The sequence below is a fragment of the Rhincodon typus genome, unplaced genomic scaffold (genome assembly GCF_021869965.1).
Source record: "Rhincodon typus isolate 14 unplaced genomic scaffold, sRhiTyp1.1 hic_rhity00002528, whole genome shotgun sequence".
Lineage (NCBI taxonomy): Eukaryota > Metazoa > Chordata > Chondrichthyes > Orectolobiformes > Rhincodontidae > Rhincodon > Rhincodon typus.
This window is the reverse complement of record NW_025968166.1, coordinates 1-25,000: the sequence shown is the minus strand read 5'-3', so window position 1 is coordinate 25,000 and position 25,000 is coordinate 1. Positions and strand designations below refer to the sequence as shown.

Sequence of the window (25,000 nt, the reverse complement as noted above, 5' to 3'; positions counted from 1 at the left end):
GAAGAATAAGAGGTGACTTTGTTGAGACATGCAAGATACTTTGGGAACTTAACAGGGTAGGTGCAGAATGGTTGTTTTCCCCTTATGGGAGACTCTAGGACCAAAGGGCAGAATCTCAGTGTAAGACCTTAAGAATTAGGAGCAGAAGTAGGCCTTGAGCCTGCTCCACTATTTGATGCGATCCTGGCTGGTCTCATCTCAGCATCAGCTCCACCTCTCTGCCTATTCTCAGAACACTTCAACCCATTACACATTTAAGAATGAGATAGGGAAGAATTTCTTCTCTGAAGGTGATAATTATATGGAATTCTTTACTGCAGAGGCCAGTAGAAGCTGGTTCGTTAAGTATAATCCAGGCTGTCAGAGGCATCTTTTTAATCAGTAAGGGAATCAAGGGGAAAGGAAGGAAAATTGCTTTGAGAATTATCAGATCAGCCATGATCTCATTGAATGGCGGAGTGGACACAATGGGCTGAATGGCCTTCTCCTATATCTTATAATAGAATAGAATATCCTTTATTGTCACGTGTACTCCATTGTAGAAGTACAGTGAAAAGCTTTTACAATGTCTGCCTCTTATGGCGCCATCTTAGATACAAGTATATAGGTACAGATCTTGGATATAAAAGAGGAATAAAAAGTAGTTGCTTTACTTTACAGAGTTTAAGATATAAGTTAGAAATAAAACATCGTTAAAGGATTGACTTTATAGCAACTAAAAAAAAATTCATAAACATTACATTGTAGCATCTCTGCACAGGGCCTCTGCATGTGGTCTGACCACCTGTGCCAGACCCTAATTCAACAGCTGTCCCCGCTCCACTCTAAGCCTTCAGTCCATTCCGTACCAACACTCAACTCCTCCAAGGTAAGTTCCAGGCCTGCCTCCCCTGCCAGCTGTTCTAGGATTCACCTTTGGAGCTAAGGGGAGAGAAAAAATTGAGAGAAAAGAAAGAGAAAAAGAACAAGCGAAGCAGAGGAGCTCTGGCAGGAGCGTCTTACTCTGTCGCCATCTTGCCAATGTTGTTGTCATATGGTCTAATTTGCTTTATTCAAGCAATGGATATAAAGTGTGACATTTGATCTCTGATCATTGTACTATTCATGACTACATTAATAAAGCTCCACATTGATTACTGAATAATATCTCTGGCTTGGCTTGCTTTTAGCTCTTTTCTTTTGTGATTTGCATCTTGCTGGCTCCAAGCTATGAGGGCCCCTAATTGCAAGACAAGTATCTCAGCACCCCTGCCCCAATGTTGCATGTTGCAATCCTCCCTCAGATGAGACTATCACCCTTTCTGAATTTTGACCTTGCTCCTAGAGCCAGAGGATATTTCAGCACATCAAATCTTTAACTGATGAATGTTTGTTCGAGTTTTTGACAGTTCCTCAATCAATGCTGGCTGGATGGCAATTGGTAATTTCTGTGGAAACTCATTTACTCACAATTCTCCCTAAGAACAGTCCTGTGATGAGAACTGGATCTTTTGATGTAATTATTAATCTTTGTGGATTCACAGGGAAGAAAGGGTGACATCCAACTTCCCACAATACCATTCTGGACATGTCCACCTGCACCGCTACCAGTTGGTGCCACCCAGACTGCATCTGATTTCCATGGCGACACCCTCCATTCCTGTGGTAAGATGGAACGAATGCATTTTTATATTTAACTAAATTATACTTTTAAAATAATTTGATTTAATTATATTCATCCATACCCACTATTAATTTTACCAGCAACTCTCTTTATTCTGCCTGCTGTTTCTTCTAAAGTTTTGTGCAGATTTTTTTCATAAATTTTGTTTTGGAACGTTTTACATATGACTTGGATCTGCTCTTTGAAAGATGCATAGGTTCGTGTATCATCAGGAGTCAGGCCAACTCACTAACCAGGAAGATCCTAAGTAGGGAATTGTGACAGGATTTCCACCATCACTGTAGACAAAGAGAAGCAACTTGTAGCATAGCAATACTTAAGTAGTGAACAAGCAAATACTTGCAAGTGACCAAAGGAACAGCCTTGAGAATGGCTCCAAGCCCTGTTTGATGTCGGTTGTTTGTGATCCAGGCTTCTCACTCTTAAACCGAATGTTAAATTCTATCATGTTATGATCATGAGTTTTTAGGGAATCTTTTACTCCTGAAGTCATTTAGTAAAACTGCCTTATTACCCATTACCAGATGGTCCCCGGTTTGCTCATGACATATTTTTCTAGGAAAGCTATTTCTTAATGCGCTGTATGAATTTGTTGTTATAATTCATCTTTTCAATTTGATTAATGCAATCAATATGAAGATTAAAGTCACCCATAATTACTGCTGTATTGTTTTTACATCTGCAATTATTTGTTGATTTATACTGTTTTTACCACAGTGTGACTACTGTTCGGGAGTCTGTACACTACTCCTACCAGTGTCTTTTTTTAACCCTTACCTCAACCAAAATTAACTGTACATCATGCGAGCCTAGATCATCTCTCATAACTGCCTTTGTTTCATCTCTTCTTAACAGTGTTATTCCACCACCTTTTCCATCCCTCCTGTCTTTCTGAAAGGTCAAATATTCCTGAGTTTTAAGTTCCCAGATCTGGTTGTCTTGTAACTATGTCTCCGTAATGACACTAGATCAGGTATTTGCCTCAATTTTGCAATTTCAAGTCCTCTATCTTATTCTGAATGCTTTGTGCATTTGGACATGTTTATGTGGCTGCAATCTCAGGATTGTTAGTCTGTGGAATTCTCTTCGTTGGTGGAGAGCATTGCAGACTGGGTCGTCATCCAACTCAGACTTGAATAAATTCAGACCTTTTATGGGCATGAGTCCAGGGATTTTGGGGCTGAGAAGAAAGTGGAGTTGAGGCCACAACCAGGTGAGCCATGATTGAATGGTAAAAGGGCTGAAAGGAGCAAGAATTGGCCAAAATCATTACTGGTCTCTCTTCACAGCGCTGCAACTTCCAGCGTGTTCCCACCACTCGTGTCTTTTTTTTCTCTGCTGCTCCCATTCTAAAGAGACCTGCATTTGCAATTTGCAATCAAGCAGTAGGGTTTAATATTTAAAGATAAAAATGTAAAAGTTGCTTTGAATCTTAGATGGACTTCACTTAAAGTAGTTGTCATGTACTTTTGGACAGAATGTTAAAAGGCAGATTTGGAGGCACTGTAAAAGTTGCAAAGATGATTTGCAAAGATATTCCCCAGTGGGAAGTTTTCCTATTTATGGTTAACAGACTTGGGAGTTTTTTCTCTTTAAAAGAACATTTAGGGAGTAATTACAAAATCCTACCAAGTTCTGAGGAAGGGTCACCAGACCCAAAACATTAACTCTGTTTTGTCTTCACAGAGGTAGCTAGACCTGCTGATCTTTTCCAGCAATTTCTGCTTTTTCCTTTCCCTACCAAATCCTGTTTTAACTGAGTAGACAGAGTGCCTCTTTCAAGTTTTTGGGGAAAGAGACCATCAGTATGAATAGTCATCAAGACATCAAACAGCAAGGTCCTGTATAAAATTGACTCAGTTAAAGTTCAATATCATTAATGAAGTGAAGTAGCAACAATATTTTAATTTAATATTTAGTTTCAGTTCAGTGTTGTTTGTGATAGACCTCCTGTATCGCCTGCCTTTTTACAGTTTATTTCCCACGCTTCAGCACTCAGTCCCCCTGGCCACCTTCTGGTTCTTATCCCATCCTAGGTCCCTCCTCATTGCCCCGTTCCCTCAGCTCCGTGTTTCCCCCACTCTGTTACCTTTAAAGTCTCCATTGCCCATTTTCTCCTGGATGTCTTTCTGAACTTGCATTGTGAAATCTTGGACTCTGCCTACTGGTAGGTCTTGGTTTGTGCAAGTAGTTCAGCCTGCATTGACCAATGTTTGTCACTAGATGGACCCTGGTGAGTTTAAAACCTCTTCAAGTAAGTTTCATTTTTATTGATATTTTTACACTTATTTCACCTTACAAGCTATTTTGGTTATGAATCTAGGAATTATGATTGTATCCCATTCCGCCAATGTAATGTTTTAAAGTCATTTCCTGCTCAGAGGTACCTAGCTTATAACTATTTATATTTTACGGTTTACTTTGCAAGTTATTTCACCTAGGAATACACAATGTTACACATGCTCAGTGCAGTGTTTCAACCTGTTGGTTGTTCTCTCCCGAGCAAAACCTGTCAGCAGGAACTGAACTCTGGTTTGCACATTCATTCCTACAGGAAGCAACGCCTCACTTAAATTTGAGATTTTCAGAAACATAATCATAATTTTAAGTGAGGAATTACTGCAGGGAATTAAGAAAAAAGTTCTTTACCCAGACTGTGGTGAGAATTTGGAATTCTGTGCTACAGGTGATGATTGTAGTCAGTCATTTTGATACCTTTTTGGAGAAATATAAGGGAGAAGGGAATAGCTATTTTGCTGATAGAGTTAGATGAAAGATGCAAAGACTTGAGCCTTAATGACTTCGAATAAAATCCGATATACATCAGAGAACTATGCTAATTCCTATTCAGACTTTGAAATGTAGATGTATATTTTAGTGAATGTTGTTTTGATGGCTATCACCAACTATAAAAGAGACACTGTACACTTCGGTAATTCTGAGCAGGAAACAACTTTAAAACATCATTAAGTTGGAAGTCAGAAGTCACACAACACCAGGTTATGGTCCAACAGGTTGTTTGAAATCCCAAGCTTTCAGACTGCTGCTCCTTTGTCAGGTCACTATAATCTGGTGTCATGTGACTTCTGACTTTCAACTTGCTGATATGGGGTGGTTGCGCCAAAGCGATTATTCCTGCATTATAACTTCCATGTATTTTGTACATTAATTAATTTAATTAGGTAGACAGCCAATGCCACTGCCTCTCTGAACATGGAATCTTAGTAGCCTTTGCATCAAGCTCTCCAACACACCCACCAATAATTGTATACTCTTTCAACTTATGGAGGTGCTGGTGTTGGACTGGAGTGGATAAAGTCAGAAGTCACACAACACCAGGTTATGGTCCAACAGGTTGTTTGAAATCACGAGCTTTCAGAGCGCTGCTCCTTTGTCAGGTCACTATAATCTGGTGTCATTTTGTTAAACTCTGACTTTCTTGTATCCATTCAATTTTTTTGCTTTAATTAAACACATTTGTCAGAGAAACCCACAATGCTGAAGTTTGGAACAAACCAAAGATGAAGTCCACTCATGGCAACATATTGCAAAATTTCACATATCATCCTGGACATGGGAAAATCCAAATAACCCTTATTTTCACTTTTGCTTTGGCAAATTCACTTTTAGACAAATTTAAACCCAGTTTTATTTTGTAGCCAATCAAATAGTTTAGTCAATTGATGTAAACATTCTTCCAACTTTGGCTAAATACAACCAAAACATTGATGTGGCCTATGCAGTTGACTTTATTGGACAATTGGAATATTGCATTCATCTTTTATTCCAAATGGCATGATTTTAAATTGATAAAGTTCATCTGTTACTATAAAACCTGATATTCACTGGCTGTATCAGTCAGTAGAACTGGACAAAATTCTTTTAAGTCAATTATGGTGGTGAATTGTGCCTGTCCAATTCTTTCAATGTGCTCCTCCAATCTTGGAGTAGGATACGAGTCTGTTTTTCTTACCACATTGACAATGTGATAATCGGTACAGAATTTTTGTGACCCGTCTTGTTTCAGAACCATCGTTGGACATTGTCATTGTCCATCTATTCCCTCACTTGTGCGAATTCTGTTTGGATTGAATCTGCAAGGATATTGTTCTATTGTTAATAATCCCATATATCAGCATTCTGAACAGCCAAAGATGCTTTTCTGGTTTATTGGCACAAATAGAGCTTTTATTAGCTTTTGTAGGTCACTGCAGTAGTTTTCTGGAAGAAAAAATATTGTGGTATCTAACCTGAGTGCCTCAATGTTATATCTGTATATGGAATTGGTTTGTAAACTTTATGTATACCCCCAATTAATACTTTTTCCTTCATAAACCCCTCTAGACAAGTAGCCTCATAACCCAGCATCAGTTACTGTCTTGCTGCAGTGTCTGTCAGTATCATTATTGGTTTACCTTTTTGAGTTGCAACATAAAGAATTCTCAAATCTCCATTTGAGATGAAATACTCAGAACCTCCAGTGGTTTGATTTTCTCTTTCAATATTCAAAGACAAAATTTTGAGTTTCTGGAGTCATCTCTACCTTTCCAGAATGGTTTAATGACACATTTTCTCTTTGTATTTGCGCTAGTTTTGATACCTATTTTGTTTCCTGATGCCGCTGTTATGAAGGTTCCTCAGATGTTCCGACATTTGCAGTCAGTCTCATTTAACTGCTAGCAATTGGCTTTGATATGTCCAGTTTTATTACAATAGAAGCATCTTATTTAATTTAAAACACTTTTTTTGGCTGTAGACTTTCTCGTTTATTACTTTGACATCTTTCTGTTTCTTCCCTAAAGCTATTATGTATGCCACCTGCAGATTTTCAATTCCTTCGGTTTTGTTGTAGATTCCCATCTGACCATATTCTACTTGTCTGTGCGCGATATCATAGCTATCTGCCAGAACTGCTGCTTCTCTGACTTTTAATACTTCACACAGTTCTAAATTTTTTTTTAGGTTTGCAGGAATGCTATTTCTGAATTCTTCAGTAATCATAATGTTTGTTATCCTCTCAAAATGTTTCTTTAACTTCAGCAATTTTAAACCATTGATCCCACATTTCGTCTTGTCTTGCAAATTCTTCAAATGTCTGTTTAGACATTTCTTGCATTGATAAGGAGAACAAACAAACTGATACAAAATCTGAAATGCTGAAGAAACTCAGCAGGTTTGACAGTATCCGTGAAGAAAAAGCAGAGTTCAGTGACCCTCCAAACAAACTGATATTTATTCATGAGGTCAAGCCTTGAATTTGATTGCAGGCAGTTCTTGTTCAAAGAACTGCATAGGTGTTTAAACTCTGAGAAGCAATATGTTTAAACAGATGGCAGATGTTTGAATTATTAACTAGTCTAAGAAAGAGAAACCAAAGGTTGAACCAGTTCTGAACTGTGTTGTTTTTTTTTTGTCAGAAGGATTGTGGCTGCCATAACTAAAGGAAGGAGATATGTTTGCTCTCTGATTATCCTCCCAAAATTAACTTGTTGGAAGTTTGGAGAATAGAATCTCAGTTATAAGTATTAGTGAACATTCCTCAGTGCCTACTGGAAGGTGTTTGCATTGCACAGTGTCTTCAGAAATCAAGCAAGATACAAGTGCTTGTGCCTGTGTTATTACACATAAAGAAAATTGCTTAAGTGAACTGGCCAGTTACATTTCCTTTGTTTTCTTTAATTTATTCCTTAACTGTGTCTGTATGTCTTTATGTGAGATGGGGCTAGAATTGAAGAAGATTGGGTTTAAATCATAGACATTAATTAGATTACCTTGTTTAATTTTGCTGTTGTATTATTAATAAAATGTTACTTTTTGTTTAAGTTATAAATTTGGTGTCTGATATCGTTACGACCAAAGTCTGGTTAGGAACCATTGGGGCAGTTTCAAGGGTCGTTAAGTATTTTAATTTTGCAGTATTACAAACGCAGGGTTAGGGAGACTGGTTCAATTTGTCTGTCTCTGTGTTGTTGTAATCCTTCTTGATTCTTCCACCCCTCCCATTCTCTGCATTGTGACCACGTGGTCTTCTCTATGATACTGTATGGTTTGTCATTGCATTGGCAGTTGAGTGACTGGACGTCTCTTCCATTCTTATCAGCTGCTATTAGCATTTGTTGGAAGTCGTACTCAACCTGTTTGGCTGCATTATAATCATACTTTCCTTTGCCATCAAGTCCTGGAGTGGGGCTTGTACCTGGAGCTTCCGCAAGCTTATGATCAACCCTCCTACATTCAAACCTAAATCATTTAAATACATCAAGAACAACAAGATCCCTGCAGAACCCCAATGGACACAGGCATCCAGTCACAAAAACGTCCTTTGACCATCACCCTCCTCTTCGCCACTCAACTTATTCTGGATCCAATGAACCAAATTTCCTTGGATCCCAAGGGCTCTTAGATTTCCTATGAATATCCCATGTGAGACCTTATCAAAAGCCTTGCTGAAATCCCAAGTATGTAACAAAAAGTCCATTGCCTCATCTACACACCTCGTTACATCTTTGAAAAATTCAATCAGGTCGTCAGACAAGACCTTGTCTTAACAAAACCATGCTGACTGTTCTTCATTACCCCCAGCAAACCAAGGCATATAATTAACAAGTGGAACAGAACACTGACGCTTCACCAGAGGATGATGTTACCTAGCAGGGTGACGAAACATTTTCAACCAAAACCACTGGCTCGGCAAGCATGTCTGCAACCTAATCCCTGCCTCTCCAAGTGCAGACTAATTCTGCTTTCAATAGTTTCCCCACCACCGAGGTTTGACTGATTAGACTATAGTTTCCTTTATCTCTTGCTCCTTTCTTGAGTAATGGTATCACAATAGCTGTCCTCCAGTCCTCCAATACCTCTCCTGTGGCAAAGCAAAATCTTGATTAATAAATTTTAAGAAAGAAATATGGAAATCCTCAGCAGGTCTAGCTGTATCTGTGGAGAAAAAACACAGTTACCATTTCTGGTTGATAATGTTAATTCTGTTTCCCTCTTCATAGATCCAGCCAGACCTACTGAGGATTTCCAACATTTTACTGCTCTTATTTATGTTTGATTTTTTTGTTTTCCTGCCTCTAGCTTTAAAATGCAATTAATTTTATATCTATTGACACTTGTTCTTTATTTTTAAACCGACTTTTTAAAAAAAAAAAACTGTTTCTGATCTACATCTTTTCGTTAATTTACTCTTTATTATCACACCTTAATCTGCATTGTTGAAATGAGGGAAGAAAATCTAGTTCTGGTCTTTTGCATCTGTATTTTGTCATACAAGACAATATTCTAATGATTTATACTTCCTCTAAATTCCAATAGTTAGTTCTGAAACTGCATACTGTACTTGAGCTGAATGCTTACTAATATTTGAGCTGAATGTTTTGTGTGTTAGCTAAACCTGTAAAGCTTTAAGAAATTTACAGTGGCTTTTTCTTTCTGTCTTTATGCTAGGTAATGCCTGATATCTTCATGCACCCACATCTGCAAGTGTTTCCTCATCATGGTCTGCGGGGAATGCAAAGCCATGTCACAATGCACAGGGGCTACCAGGTAAAGACCTTACTATTGTAGTGCTGTAAAGCAATTGTGGTTAAATTAGTATCTTTGTTGGATGTATATTAGTACCTTTATTGCATTCAAATAAGGAACAAGAGCAGGCCATTGATCCCATCGTGCCTGCTCTGCCATTCAGTAAGATCATGGCTGATCTAGAATAAAGAACAATACAGCATAGGAGCAGGCCCTTCAGCCCTCCAAGCCTGCGCCAACACGTTTTGTGCTTCAATATTAAAAATGTCTTCACTAACAGGATCCATATCCCTCTATTCCCTTCCTATTCATGTATTCATCGAGGTGGTTCTTGAATGCTGCTATTGTGTCAGCTTCCAGCACTACCTCTGGCAGCACGTTCCAGGCAATCACCACCCTTTGTGTGAAAAACGAGCCTTGCACATCTCTCTTAAATTTTCCCCTTGCACCTTGAACCTGTGTCCCCTAGTAATTGACCCCTCCACCCTGTGAAAAAGCCTCATACTTTCCACTCTACCCATACCATTCACAATCTTTTAAACTTCTATCAGGTTGCCTCTCAACCTCCTGCGTTCCAGTGAAAACAAACCCAGTCTATCCAACCTTTCTTCATAGTTAAAATCCCCCATACCACACAACATCTTAGTAAACCTTTACTGTACCCTCTCCAAAGTATCACATTCTTCTGGTAGTGTAATGACCAGAACTGTACACAATATTCCAAGTGTGGCCTAACTAAAGTTCTAAAAGGCTGCAGTGTAACTTGTCTATCCTTGTACTCGATGCTGCTTGCGACGAAGGCAAGCATGCAGTCGGCCTTTTTTTAACTACCTTATCTACCTGTGCTGCCACCTTCAGTGATCTCTGGACCTTTTTCTGTGCTGTAGATCTCTGTGACTTTGACGCTAGACCCTGTATCCTCTGGCGTTTAGAAGAGCCAGAGGTGACTTAATTGAAAAATAAAAGATCCTGAGGGGACTTAACGGAATGGATGCTGGGATAATGTAGAACTAGGGATAATAGTTTAAAAATAAGGGGTGACCCATTAAACCAAGAGATGAGGATCTCTGCATATTAATACTCCTCCTAAGGATTCTGCCGTTCACTTGATAATTTCTACCTCTACTTGACCTTCCAAAATGCATCACCTCATATTTGTCTGGATTGAACTCCATCTGCAATTTTTCTGCCCATGCCTCCAACTGATCTATATGATCTGGTTTTAGCCTAAACTCTACATTCCTACATATCTCCAATAATCTTTCATTTCCCTTGGTAATCAAGAATCTATCTACCTCTACCTTAAAAATATTTTAAAGATTCTGCATCCATTGCCTTTTGAAGAAGGGAATTCCAAAGACATTCAACCCTCCAAGAACAGTTTAACTGAAGCGTAAGTTCCTTACTCTTGCATTCAGTTCCCCTCGCAATAAAACGTAAGATTATATTAATTTTCTAATAGTGCACTTCTTTAAATACAGGATTTCTGGTTACTTTTTCGTTAAAGACTTCAACAACATCAAAGTTTTTCTTTCTAGCAGAGTCCATAAAGCTGCTCATGTTTGAATTGGTTTTGAAATACAAATTTTGCCAAGTGTCTGGATTGTTTGAAGAAAGCAGTGCCACTATTTGTGACCACTCCCTCGGTAGTTCATTCCTGTTAGTTTTTCTGCCAGCCTGTGGTGGACATGCATCATCCCCCAGTGGAGGACTTTACACAGTCTTCAAAGCTTTATAGAAATTCCTCTTGTGTGAGCCTGAAGTTCTGTGGTCTGTTTGCCTGTGCACGTTGCACCTTTGCAGCTGTTGTTGCAAGTTGTTTTTGCTCATCTGAAGTGACCACTCAGCAGCAGATTTGTCTGTTTCCCAACCATGCAGCATTTTTCATCCTGTAGCTGTTCCTCAATGTGATGATCATTTTCGTTCAACCGATCTTGGTCATTTTTTTTTTGTGTTCCCATATCACTATCAGCCAGTTCCAGAGCTGTTGATTTGAAGGTTGACCAATGGCATTTCATCATCAACACTTGAGTTTTCTTTGGAGATTGACTGACTTTTTCTCAAGTCTGAGCTTCAGTTGTGTGCAGCTTTCAGCAGATGCCAGTTTCCACACATCTGCCTCTTTACGCGGGTGGGGTCTGGGGTGGGGGACTGTTGGTACGTACTTCATGGTTGTCTTTTTTGATGAAATAACAAATATCATCTTGGAGTACAGTGGCCTGTGGTCTACCGAGCACTCCACTCCTCTCATCAATCTAGTGATCAGATATCTTTTATGTTGCTCTGCGGGTGATGAATAATCAATCTGATGCTAAAGTTGAGATCCTGGGTGTATCCATGTTTGTACTTTGTCTCTGTCTAAAGATGCTACTGCTGATTGATGTAATCCAGTGGTTGCGAAGTCTCAAAAGAAGTCTGCATTACTGTCGTATTTCCCTACACTTTGACCCCCAGAACATCATCCCCCACCATGGGCTTGATAGTCTGCTCCTGCCTTTGCAGTGAAGTTCCCCATTATAATGAACTTGTCCTGTGGCATGTTTACAATAGTTATGTACAAGTTCTCATAGAATTTGTCCTCACTATCCTCAGGCTAGTCATGGTTGGAGCATAAGCACTGATTATTGCACAATGTTCTTAAGAAATAGGTGTAGAGTCATGAGATTATTTACATCCCCAGGGAGAGTGTTCAAACGTTCCAGTAACAGATTTGATAGCAACACTAACATCTGACTTTCACCTGTCTCTCTTTGGCTTGTCAAACCAGAAGAATGTATTATGAGGCAGCACGGTGGCTCAGTGGTTAGCACTGTTGTCTCAAAGCACTAGGGATCCGGGTTCGATTCCAGCCTCTGGTAACTGTCTGTATGGGTTTCCTCCAGGTGCTCCGGTTTCCTCCCACAGTCCAAAGGTGTGCAGGTTAGGTGGATAGGGTGGAAAATGCAGGGATAGGGTAGGGGGTCGGTCTGGATGGAATGCTGTTCGGAGGTTCGCTGTGCACTCAATGGGCTGAATGGCCTGCTTCCACACTAGGGATTCTATGGAATTTGGCTTGTGGATAGCTCTGTTAACTGGCTCTCCCCTGCGAGGTGAGTTTTTTGCTTTAAATTCTGTGTTGCAATATTGCATTGCAATCATTCCCAGCCATACCAAGAAGCTCTGGGTTTGGAAAGTGTTGATTTTATACAGGCAAATTTGTACGTTCCAAAGAGCTAAGAAGAATTCCTGTTTCTTTTCCTGTGTCCTGTCTGCGAGTGTCTGTGAGTGAATATGAAAGAAGTGCATGTTGGAATCCAGCAGGGCATGTGTGACAGTATTGGCAAGGAAGAGTTTATTACAGTGAGGATGGATTGCACATGGCTGACCCCACTCTTGGCTTTTGTTTCCAGTGGTTTGACAAGTTGAGATGGCTGGAGGTGTTAACACTAGTGGATGATCAACACCACTTTCTGTGTCTGTGCCCATGAACTTTACAGCTGTACAAGCTTTGGAATTATTTAGTGCCAGTAAGGGAATGTTGTTTCCTCTGCTACCATTTTGTTTTGGAATGAAGTAAAGTGGTTGGTGGTGGATGTGGAGGAATAATGATGGGGAATGAGGAAATGGCAAAGGAGTTGAATAAATATTTTGGTTTAGACTTCATATTAGCAGACATTAATAGCATTCTTAAGGTACTAAACAACCAAGGGCAGAAGAGGAGCAGAAATAAATATAATAACGTATCACTTGAGAAAAAGTATGAGAGAAACTAATGGGGCTAAAGGTCGATAGTTCCCCTGGACCTGATATGGTTGCATCCCAGGATATTAAAGGAAGTGGCTATTGTTATTATCCCAGTTGATGATATTACTGGACAAGTCAGATCTCAGACGGAAATCAAGTTTGATAGATCATATTTTAGTTTTTTTTTGCTGGTCTGAACAAGGTGCTTTCTCACTGGATCAAACACATGCAATGTTGCAGATTTAGTTTTAACAATAAAACATATTAGTTTATTATGCAAAGCAAATGAAGATAAAATAAACTATTTACATATGACACATAAAGATTTCAAAATACATGGTAAAAATATAATCCAATTAATTCAAAAAAGTACCCCTTTATAGGACTCACACTGGAAAGAATTCCCTTCTGTATTCCCCTACTAGGGCTTCAACTCCAAGTCATCAGAATGTGGTAGCTTCTTTCCGGAACATTCATATAACTCGGCTCAAACTTTCTCAGGATCAAATAACTCTTTCAGGATTTTAACCAAACGATTCTGGACGCCCACGTTCCATGAATGAATTAAGAAAAAATGCAATGATAAAATTTCTTTCCAGTATCCTTAGATTCTGGAAAGTCTCACAGTCATATCCCAGCAGCACCAACATCTTTACGTACTTCAAGACCAAACAAAACTGATGTAGATGAAGTGGTATAAGCAACAAAGAATTGATGAATTATTGTGTCCAGCTTGGGTATGCCTTCTTCACTACACTCTCTTCACAGTTATAAATATGTGCTGAACATCTCTGTACTGTTTCATACTTGGAATGTTTTTTCATTGATCCCAATTCTGCAACTTTGTGGCTGATGCTCATAGGTTTATTGAACTCAGGCAGAATAAACAAAAAGGGGTGGATAAAGAGAGAATTTACGTTTACATAATGCCATTTACAATCTCAGTATGTCCCAAACGGAGTCCTTTTACATGTAGGGAATGTGGTAACAAAAGGCATACGGCAGGCAATTTATGCACAGCAAGATCCCACAGATATGTTCACGGCAGGTCACCTAATGTGCTGCGTAACTATTTTACATTTTAATGAAAAACAGCCGTGGGATAAATGACCAGATAATCTGTTCTAATTGAAAACCAATAAAGGCCAGAACTTTATTTTTATTCCTCTGCTCCTTGAATAGATTCGGAGATCCTTTAGCTGAGAAGACTGTTTGGCCTAATGTATTATCTCCTCTGGCAGTCCAGTACTTGCTCTGCAGTGTAAAGTTGGACAACAGGCTTATTTCTCTGAATTCCAGTCTTTCTGAATCAGCCGAGTGTGACACCCAGTGAGCCTTGGGTAGTATGTGAATTAATTAGGCAGTTTCTGCACCTAATTCAAAGGAATAAATGCCGAATCAATAGTTCTTGTTGCCTTGCTTCATCATTGTAGTAACTTCAACGATAAGATTCAAAGGGCTGAGTAGTTATATACAATGTCCGAATAGACCGACTGTCTGGATGCTGCAGCTTTGAGTTGCTTTGTGACATTATCTCCTCTTTCATTTTGAGGACCTGCTGCACCTGGAGGATCAGTTCAGTGATTTAAACCATGGAGCATCGCAAAGCACCATTGAGAGGTACACCTTCCTGCACAAATATGAGAAGGTGAGTTTTTTTTTGTAGCTAGCCTTTGCACGTAGCAATCATCTTCTCAGTGCATCTGTCTAGGGTTTTAAGAAACATTAATTTGAAGCTAGTGAATTGGAACTGTGTAACTACAGTCTCTTTTCCAATTGTCTATCTCAAGATATAGTCTTGAAGCTTTTCTATATTCAGCAATGTTGGGATTAATATTGCTTTAGCCTGTACATTTCACTCAACAAATTTGATATTGCAGAGGACGCTGGAGACCTGTGAGGAAGGGAAGGAGGCGGCTGAGGTGGAGGAGAAATGCACAATATGTCTGTCACCTTTAGAGGAAGGGGAAGATGTCAGGTGAGAAACCTCAGCAGAAGTCCAGGTTGTCAGTACATCCACCCAGGATCTAACAACTAACTCCTTAAGAATTTGAATGACATTGTCTCTGTCTTCTAAGCTCCTGAGAATAAAGGCCTGGACTACTCAATTTCTCCTTGTAGGAGAGTCCCCTCATACGTGCAAGTCGAGTGAGCCTTTGTGGCACTCACTCTGGGGTGAGGAAACCATAACTGTATACATACTCCAGATGTGGTCTCACCAGTAGCCTTTTTATAATGCTCTTTTACTCCAATCCCTTTGTGTTAGGAGCCATTTGCTTTCCTAATTGCTTGCTGAATATTGACTTGGTAACTTTTTCGTACAAGGAAACATCCGAGTCAATCTGAATACTAGTATTTCCCATTCTCTCACTATTTTGTTTAAAAAAAACTGCTTTATGATTTCCCTTCCAAAGCAAATAACTTCATGCTTATACAAATTTTCTATATATCTGCCATGTTCTTCCTCATTCATTTAACCTATTTCTATCCTTTTGCAACCTGACTCTGTACGGGTCCTACCTGCCTTTGTATTATCAGTAAACTTGCATTTTGATCTAGTGACAGTGAAGGAACAGCAATATATTTCCAAGTCAGGATGGTGAGTGGCTTGGAGATGAACTTGTAGGTGGCATGTTCCCATGTATCTGCTTCCTTGTCCCTAATGATACTAGAGGTTCAGGTTTGGAAGGTACAGTTGAAGGAGCTTGCTGAGTTATTATCGTGCTTCTTGCTGATGTTACCCACTGCTGTCATTGAACATAAGAACATAAGAACTAGGAGCAGGAGTAGGCCATCTGGCCCCTCGAGCCTGCCCTGCCATTTAATAAGATCATGGCTGATCTTTTTGAGACTCAGCTCCACTTACCTGCCCATTCACCATAACCCTTAATTCCTTTATTGTTCAAAAATTTATCTAGCCTTGCCTTAAAAACATTGAGCGAGGTAGCTTCAACCACTTCACTGGGCAGGGAATTCCACAGGTTCACAACCCTTTGGGAGAAGAAGTTCCTCCTGACCTCAGTCCTACATCTGCTTCCCTTTATTTTGAGGCGATGCCCTCTAGTCCTAGTTTCACCTGCTAGCGGAAACAACCTCCCTGCCTCCACCTTATCTATTCCCTTCATAATCTTATACGTTTCTATAAGATCTCCCCTCATTCTTCTGAATTCCAATGAGTATAATACCAGTCTACTCAGTCTCTCCTCATAATCCAACCCTCTCAACTCTGGAATCAACCGAGTGAATCTCCTCTGCACCCCCTCCAGTGCTAGTATATCTCTTCTCCAGTAAGGAGACCAAAACTGCACACAGTACTCCAGGTGTGGCCTCACCAGGACTCTATACAGCTGCAGCATAGCCTCCCTGTTTTTAAACTCCATCGGTGATTCATGGAAGTTTGCCATGCTATTGTCCTATCTTTTAATCTGTTTTCCCAGCCTACCTTAGCTATCTTGTTTCTGCAACCATGTGATAGCTGTTAGATCAAGCTTATATCTGTGTTATTAATTTATTTATCATCTTGCACAGGCTTAGCACAATTTGCTGTACAGTGCCATTAGCTTTAACTTATTTCTACTTCTCCCTGAGCTCCTGTTAACTTAGATACTCGACTGTCCCTTCTTGACCCATTCTGCTTATTTTTAACCAAATCATTTCTCTGCTTTGCAGGTTTGGCATTTCTCTTAATGCTTGTGAATTTTTACTTTCCTGATTCTTTTTTCACACTTCCCCTCCACGTTGTCTGCTGTCTTAGGCTATCAGATTGACCAGGATACTAGCACTAGGTCAGTTTTATGCATCACTTTTGTGTAGTTTCGTGGACTTCATCCCTCTTCTGATGTCATTTCTTCCCATTTTAGAATATTCTGTTTGGATTTCCCAGTGTTAGACTGGCCTGTATTCCATTAACATTCAACTATTCTGTTTATCCTTCCAAGCATTTTTGTGCTGAAATGTTTGTTTTGGTGTCAAATTCAATACAAGTCAGACTGAAGCTTGCTTTTTGAGATGTAGAATTCTCCCCTGAATTGAATTTGTGCTTGAAGAATTTCCCAAATTTTACAATCAAAATCTCCCCATTTATCTCTGGAGAATTAAAATTGCGAATTGTGTCGGTAGCATCACAGACACTGATGACCGAGATTCCAGGCCATCCATAACACTATTAACTCTTTATTGCAGGCGCCTTCCATGCATGCACCTCTTCCACCAGATTTGTGTGGACCAATGGTTGGCCACCAGTAAGAAATGTCCCATCTGTCGAGTGGACATTGAAGCCCAGCTTCCTGTCGACACCTAACTGCCTGGAAATAACAGAAGGTAAAATTGTGCAATTGTGTGGTACGAAATGTTCGGTTGCCAGTGTAGAAACATGACCTGGAAAGTAGAAAGAGGGATTTGACGGAAGAGTAGGGGTGATGATGGTGAATAATAAAGGACCCACAGGAAAGGAGTGAGTGCGTGCGAATATAAGGTTGTTTCTTTATTATTAAGGAACAATTTATATTCTGCAATATTCAAATAAAATTACACATTTGCGTGATTACAAAGTTTGGGTCTCGCTTTGATATTAAATAGTGTTGGTCACTTTTATAGGCAATTCAAACATCTGCTATTACTGAACATCTAATCACCAATATTGCTAAGGGGCTGCATGCATATGAGAAATTCAGAAAGGCCCAAAGGTAGATCTTTGGATGATGCCAGAGGTAATGATACAGGAGCAGAAATGAGGCCATTGCTGATGATTCTTCAGCTTTAATTAGATAAATGAGAATGGACCAGGTGAGAGCAGTGTCACCCAACTGGAGGAGAATGGCAAGGGGCTGCAGGCTGATGTCACCATGTCAAAGGCGGCAGGCAGGTCAGAGGAAGGAGGAGGGAAAGTTTACCTTTGTCCTAGGCGTGCACACACGATGTCATATTGCAATTAAGCTCAGTTTTTAAAAACAGCATGAATTCTTAATTAGAAGCTTCTTCCTAATGAACCTGCTGATTGTCAACTTCAGTTGAACATGCTTTCCCTCATGTGGTCTGCAAAGTTCCAGGTTTTAAATCACTTTGTATGAAGAAATGTGTTCTGATATTTCCATCAAGGCCTTACTGTAAAGTTAATGTCTGTCATCTTGTTCTGGATTTGCTATCAAAGCAAATTAGATTCCCTCCATCAACTTTTTCTTCAATTTAAATTCCCATGCGATCACCCATTAATCTTGTCTCTGAAGTCAGTTTGCTTCATGAGGTGCAGTGCCCATGAAGAATGCAATCATCTAAATGGGGCTTAACTAGAGCTTTACATAACATAACTTTCAACCCTTTGTATTTCAGCCATATGAAATAAAGACTAATGTTCCAAAGCTGCTACATTTTAAACTCATAAAATGACATTAGTTGAGCTCTTGCAGAAGGCCTTGTGTCTGACCTCTGCCAGGAGTGAACAACACATTCCAAACTATATTCCATCTAGCTTTATATCACATACAACCCATTAACCATTCTTTGTCCTGTTGCTCCTGGATGTGACAGAACAGCAAGTACTTTCATGCAGATTGCACTGTCCTCTTGTTCACAGGGCAAAGACAAACTCTTAGACACTGGCTTCAGTTCAGAAGCCAGGGATCCCATCCAAAGCCAAGAATGTGGTTACAAAATAATGTATAAGCAGAGAGATTGACCATCAAAAATAACTAATGAAATTCAAAGCTTTTCTTAAACTTGCACTAAGAAGAATTTGTAGCATTTGTTATTTAGCCTTAACCTGGTGTGTTTGCAGGACCAAAACACACATTGCTGGAGAAATGCAGCATGTCTGGCAGCATCTGTGTAAAGAAAGCAGAGTTAGCATTTTGAGTCCAGTCTCCTCCGCCATTCAAAGATGGCTGATAGGTTTCGCAACCCTATTCTCCTGCCTTCTGACTGTAACCCTTGATCCCCTTACTAAACATGAACCTATATATAGGCTCTGATGAAGAGTCAACTGGGCTTGAAACGTTAGCTTGCTGTCTCTCCATGGATTCTGCCTGACCTGCTGTATCCAGCATCTGCAGTAATTTGCTCCCACATGAACCTATCTATCTGTCTTAAATCCACTCAATGGCTTGGCATCCAAGGCCCTCTGCAGCAATGAGTTCCACAGATTAACTACCCTCTGGCTGAAGAAATTCCTCATCTCGGTTCTAAAGTGTCAATTCTTTTCTCTGAGGCTGTGCCTTTGGTCCTGGTCTCTCCTACCAGTGGAAACATCTTCTCCAACTCCACTCTGTCCAGGCCTGTCAGAATCCTGTAAGTTTCAGTCAGATCCTCTCTCATCCTTCTAAAATCCATCAACGTTCTCAAACCCTCCTCATATGACAAGCCCTTCACTCCCAGGATCATTCTTGTAAAATTATTCTAGGCACCCTCCAAATTACAGCACATCCTTCCTTAACTATATGGTCCAAAACTGTTTGCAGTATTCTAAATGTGGCCTGACCAGAGCCTTATACAGCCTCAGCAGTACGTCTCTGCTGTTGTATTCTAGCCCTCTTGAAATGAATGCCAACATTGCATTTGCCTTCCTAACTGCTGTCTGAACTTGTATATTAACCTTAAGAGAATCCTGAACTTGGACTCTCAAGCGCCTTTGCACTTCAGATTTCTGAAGCTTTTCCCCATTTATAAAATAATCTACATCTATATTCTTCCTACCAAAATGCACAACCTCACACTTTGCCATATTGTATTCCATTTGCCACTTTACCACTCGCTTAGCATGTCAAAGTCCTTCTGCAGCCTATCCGCTTCCTCAACACCACCTGTCCCTCCACCTATCTTTGTGTCGTATCCACAGATCCTTAAGGCAACTGGGTAGGTGGTTAAGAAAGCTATGAAATACTGTATTCAGTTCTGGTCTCCCTGCTGCAGGAAAGATGTTGTTAAACTTCAAAGGGTTGGGAAAAGATTTACAAAGATGTTGCTGTGATTGGAGAGTTTGAACTGTATGGAGATGTTGAATAGACTGGAGATTTTTTCCCTGGAGTGTTAGAGGCTGAGGAGTGACCTTTTATAGAGGTTTATAAAATCATGAGGGGCATGGATAAGATGAATAGACAAGGTCGTTTTTTTTTCCCCAGGGTAGGAGACTCCAAATCTAGAGGGCATAGGTTTAAGGTAAGATGGGAAAGATTTAAATGGGGCCTGAGGGGTAGCTTTTTCACGCAGAGGGTAGTGCGTGTATTGAATGAGCTGCCAGAGGTGGTGGTGGAGGTGGATACAATTACAACATTTAAAAGACATCTGAATGGGTACATGAATAGGAAGGGTTTAGAGGAATATGGGCCAAATGCTGGCAAATGGGATTAGATTAGTTTAGGATATATGGTTGGTGCGGACAATTTGTACCGAAGTTTCCGTGCTGTATAACTGTATGACTCTATGACCTGACTTTATTAGTCAAGACATTGAATAAAAGGAGTTTCCAGTATCCACAGTTCTTTCGTATTTTGCAAGCAGTTTATGTTAGAGCTGTATAGCCTTTGTTAGTCCACAGCTGGAGTACTGTGTAATAGTTCTGGTTACCACACTACAGAAAAGATATGAGGTGTGCAAAGGAGATTCACCAGGATGTTGTCTGAGCTGGAGTGATTAAGCTATGAAGAGAGACAAGACAGGCTAGGTTGCTTTCCTTAAAGCATAGAAGGCTGAGAGGGGATGTAATTAAGGTGTACAAATTGAGGGGAATTGTTTGGGTAGATAGGAAGAAACCTTGCCCCTTAGTTGAGAGTTCAATAACCAGGTGTCACAGATTTAAGGTAATGGCAGGTGGTTTAGAGGGGATGTGAGGTTTTTTTTTTTTACTGTGGATGATGGATATCTGGAACCTTCTGCCTGGAAGCTGGAATTATCACGGCATGTAAGTATTTACTTGAACACTTGAAATGCTACAGCATACAAAGGTACAGGCCAAGTGCTGGAAAATAGGATTACAGTGTATAAACACTTGATGACTGGCATGGACTTGATGGCCAAAGGGCCTCTTTCCATGCTGTAAAACTGCTACACAACAGACTTGGGAGAAAGCTGAAAGCTCATGGAGTAAAAGGAACAGTAGCAACGAGGATACAAAATCGGCTGAGCGATGGAAACTGTCAAGCTCACTATATATTTTGGGCTGGAGAAAGGTTTGTAGTAGAATTCACCTTGAGATTGACGTTGAGACTCTTGCTTTTCCTGATGTATATTAATGATCTTGATCTTGGTGTTCAGGGATCATTTTCAGCATTTGAAGATGATACAAAACTTGAAAGCATGATGATGCAAGGACAGAGTAGAACTTCAAAAGATTCAAAAGATAGACAAATTGTTGGAGAACATAGACAAAGGTTGGCATAGTGGCTCAGAGGTTAACACTGCAACCTCACAAAGCCAGGGATCCGGTTCGATTCCAGCCTTGGTTGCTGTCTGTCTGGAGTTTACAAATTCTCCTGGTGTCTGCGTGGGTTCCCTTGGGGTGCTCCGGTTTCCTCCCACAGTCACAAAGATGTGCAGGTTAGGTGGATTGGCCATGCTAAATTGCTCCATAGTGTCTAGGGAAGTGTAGGTGAGGTTGATTAGCTACTATAAATGCAGGGTTATGGGAATAGGGTAGGGGGAGCTTGGTCTGAGCAGGATGCTTTTTGGAGGGTTAGTGAAGACTCTATGGGTCGAATGGCCTCTTTCTGCACTGTAGGGATTCTATAATTCTAGTTGATGGAGTGGTGTATTGGTGGCAGGTGAAGCTCAATGCAGAGAAGGGTGAAGAAGAACATGGACAGCTAATTTTAAACAGGGAGTGCAGAAACAGAGGGATCTGAGTGTATTTCTGTGTAGATTGCTGAAGATGATAGGACAGAGCTGTTAATAAAGCATACGGTGTCCTAAGCTTTATTAATAGGGGCATATAATACAAGAGCAAGGAGCTGATGCTGAACTTATTCTAGATGTCTGTTAGACCTCTGTTCAAGTATTGAGGAAGGAGGTGAATACATTGGAGAGAGAGCACAGAAGAGGTTTACAAGGATAGTTCCAGGGATGAGAGACTTCAGTTATGAAGATAGATCAATGACGTTGGCACTGTTCAACTTGGAGAGAGAAAACTAAGAAGACATTTTCAAAATCGTGATGGGTCTGGTCAGTGGATAGGGACAAACTGTTCCTGCTCAATCGAGAATGGGAGGGCCCAAATATAAAATACAAAAACAGAAGTTGCTGGAAAAGCTCAGCAGGTCTGGCAGCATCTGTGAAGAGAAAGTCAGAGTTAACAGTTGGGTCAGAACTGAGGAAGGGTCACCGGACCCAAAACGTTAACTCTAATTTTCTCTTTACAGATGCTGCCAGACCTGCTGAGCTTTTCCAGCAACTTCTGTTTTTGTTACTGATTTACAGCATCTGCAGTTCCTTTTGGTTTTTACCCGGATATAAAGTGATTTGCAAATGTGATGGGAGAAAATCTTTTCATTCAGAGAGATTCACGTCTGGGCTGAACTGTCTGGGTATGTGGTGAACATTCCTAGGTTACCTGATGGAGTCTTTGAAGGGGTATGGCACTGTATATACAGAGAAGATTTGTAAAGGGTTCTACAACTTGGGGTGATGAATATGAGATTAAAGCTAATAATTCCAGTAGAAAATTCTCTTTTCTCAGTAGGTAGAATGTGGAACTCACTTCTGGACCAGCATGGATTGATTTGGGTTGAATGGCCTATTTCTGTGCTGTAAATTTTATGTAAATTCATCCTGAAAAATAATTAACCCATTGATGAAAGGAGTCATTCTTGGTACCGAGATCCTGAAGCTGGTTTAGCCTAACATGTACATTTGTGTTCTAGGATTTGGTGTCAAGTTCCCTGATAATTCTGGACTTTGGGAGTTTAAATCTGGAAACTGTGTGGAGTCCTCAGCTTGCACTGACTGGATTCGAAGAGATCGAACAATATTTGGACCCAGGTCTTCTCTGCCAATGTTAACCCTGACACACATTGTGCTCCCTGAAATACCAGCATCTCATCCACAAATGAAAGGGCCATTACCTTAAAACAATCAAAACTCACTGCTTTGACCAGATAGCACCTCCAGATCAGCCTAGCATGGGAACAGAAGAAATTCCAAACCAAGATCAGACCAAAGGATACTGAGATACTGTCTATTACTATTGTCCATAAGAGCTTTTTCTGATCATCAGCGGTTACCAGGCCATGTAACTCTGCACTGACTGGAGTTTCAAAAGTCCCCACAGAAATAAACATCTGGCTGTATTGCAAAGAGTTGAATGAATTCTACCTCTGATGCTGGAGGTATTTTGTGTGGTGTGATTGATGCTGGATTGGAGTGTGTGTGTATTAGCTATCCAGTGTATTGTAAAGATACAAATTGTCCCTTCTTCTGAAAGGAAAGAGGAGGAAATTCTTCATGAATTTACAGTGAGGGGATGGACTGGGCATACACAGTTGCACTTGGACCACTACAACATGTCTATAATTCAGCGTAATTGTTACACCTGTCTGGAGTCTGCCGTCCAATTCCTGCTCACTGGAGGTGTAGGAATACCACAGGATCAAGGAGATGTTGACAGACCAAAGAACATGTCACGTGTGAATTCCCCACACATGTCAGACCAGATAGACCAGATGGAGATTGCTGGAGACTCATCTGCATGCAAGGATTTTGGCAAATTAATATTTTGCTGTCTTGTTACATTTATCTGTCTCTATCCTCAGCAACAGCGGAGTTTGTGATTAGGGAAATTGCACTGTACTTATAGAGATGGATAGAAACGCAGCTCATTGTTTCAAAGTCCACCTTACAATCTTAGCTAACCTCAATAATCCAAAGGCTAGAACTAGGGGTTACTGGTGTCCTCCACAACCGTCCCTGAAATTGATCCCGGGGTCATTGGTAGCATTCTTGCCCCAATCTCCCACCCTCCTCACCCCCCGCCAATGACATTGATCTTGAGATCTCTGTGAACCCCAGGGTTTGAAAGGATGCATAAAATCTCCACAGATTATACAGGAAATTGGAGCCCCTGCTAGATTTTAACCTGATCTGAACTAAGACCTTCATGTTTGCTATTCCATGATGCTTCTGAAAAAGACAGCCAATTGTGACCACTCTCTGAGAGATGCTTGCTTCAACCTGAATCCTGAGTGCTAGAACAATGTGAATGAATCAGTGAGTGTTTCTGGAGGAACCAGGCAACTGAAAGTGACCCTGCGGTTCACAGCCCAGGTGTAGGTCCCAGTACAAAGAGGAAGGTATCTGTATTGACAGTCACACTAATCACAGAATGTCAGTCACTTATAGATCTAGAAATGTGCAGTGTCTGAAGTCTTCCAGAGGGCACATTAGATTTTCTGAGATGACAGTGAGCAGTCTTGTTCCATGTACTGTGTAGTCCCCATAGGTAGTGTGTTGTAATCAACATTATGTTTTTGCATAATATCATTTTAAAAAAATGAATGTGTCTCGTGTAATTCTTAATGAAACTTCTCATAAAATCTCTTCATACTTTATGATCAAGGATCAGTGTTGGGGACACTGCTGTTTACAATTTATGTTAGAGATTTGACTTTGGAATTGGAAGCACAATTTCTAAATTTGCAAATGGAACCAAATTATGGAGGGAAATAGTCATACTGGAGATGACTGCAGCAAATGATGTAAGTTTATGTCCTAATGTGTGAATAATTGGTGGTTGAAGTTCAACACAGACAAATGTGACACCATGCGTTTTGGCTGGATGAATGGGGCAGTCATAGACTATGCTGTCACCAGCAACAATTAGCAGAATTAGCAGACAAGTGTGGCAGATAAAATTGAATACAGAAAAGTGAGATGCTTTTTGGTAGAAAGGATAAGGAGGGGCAACTAGATTCAATCGCACCATTCTTAGGAGTGTGCAGGAACAGAGCACAGTGTGGGTTTGTTTACATTGGTCTTTGAAGGTTACAGTTTCATTGAGAAAGTAATTAGCAAAGCAGATAGTACAAGATCTTGGTTTTTGTCAATAGAGGCATTGAGAACAAAAGGATGGTTTTGTTGAACCTTTATAAACATCTGATTAGGCCCCTG

The 25,000-nt window shown here is 40.2% G+C and overlaps 1 protein-coding gene across 1 annotated transcript; it reads left to right on the top strand.

Moving 5' to 3' along the window:
* The first annotated feature begins 1,528 nt into the window (after positions 1-1,528).
* Positions 1,529-23,191, top strand: LOC109920695 (E3 ubiquitin-protein ligase RNF165-like). The gene is made up of 6 exons (XM_048593228.1): positions 1,529-1,644; positions 9,113-9,211; positions 14,466-14,561; positions 14,794-14,891; positions 17,096-17,233; positions 22,759-23,191. Exons 1-5 carry the CDS (start codon positions 1,621-1,623, stop codon positions 17,211-17,213), a joined length of 435 nt encoding a protein of 144 aa, XP_048449185.1. The 5' UTR covers positions 1,529-1,620; the 3' UTR covers positions 17,214-17,233; positions 22,759-23,191.
* The last annotated feature ends 1,809 nt before the right edge of the window (positions 23,192-25,000 follow it).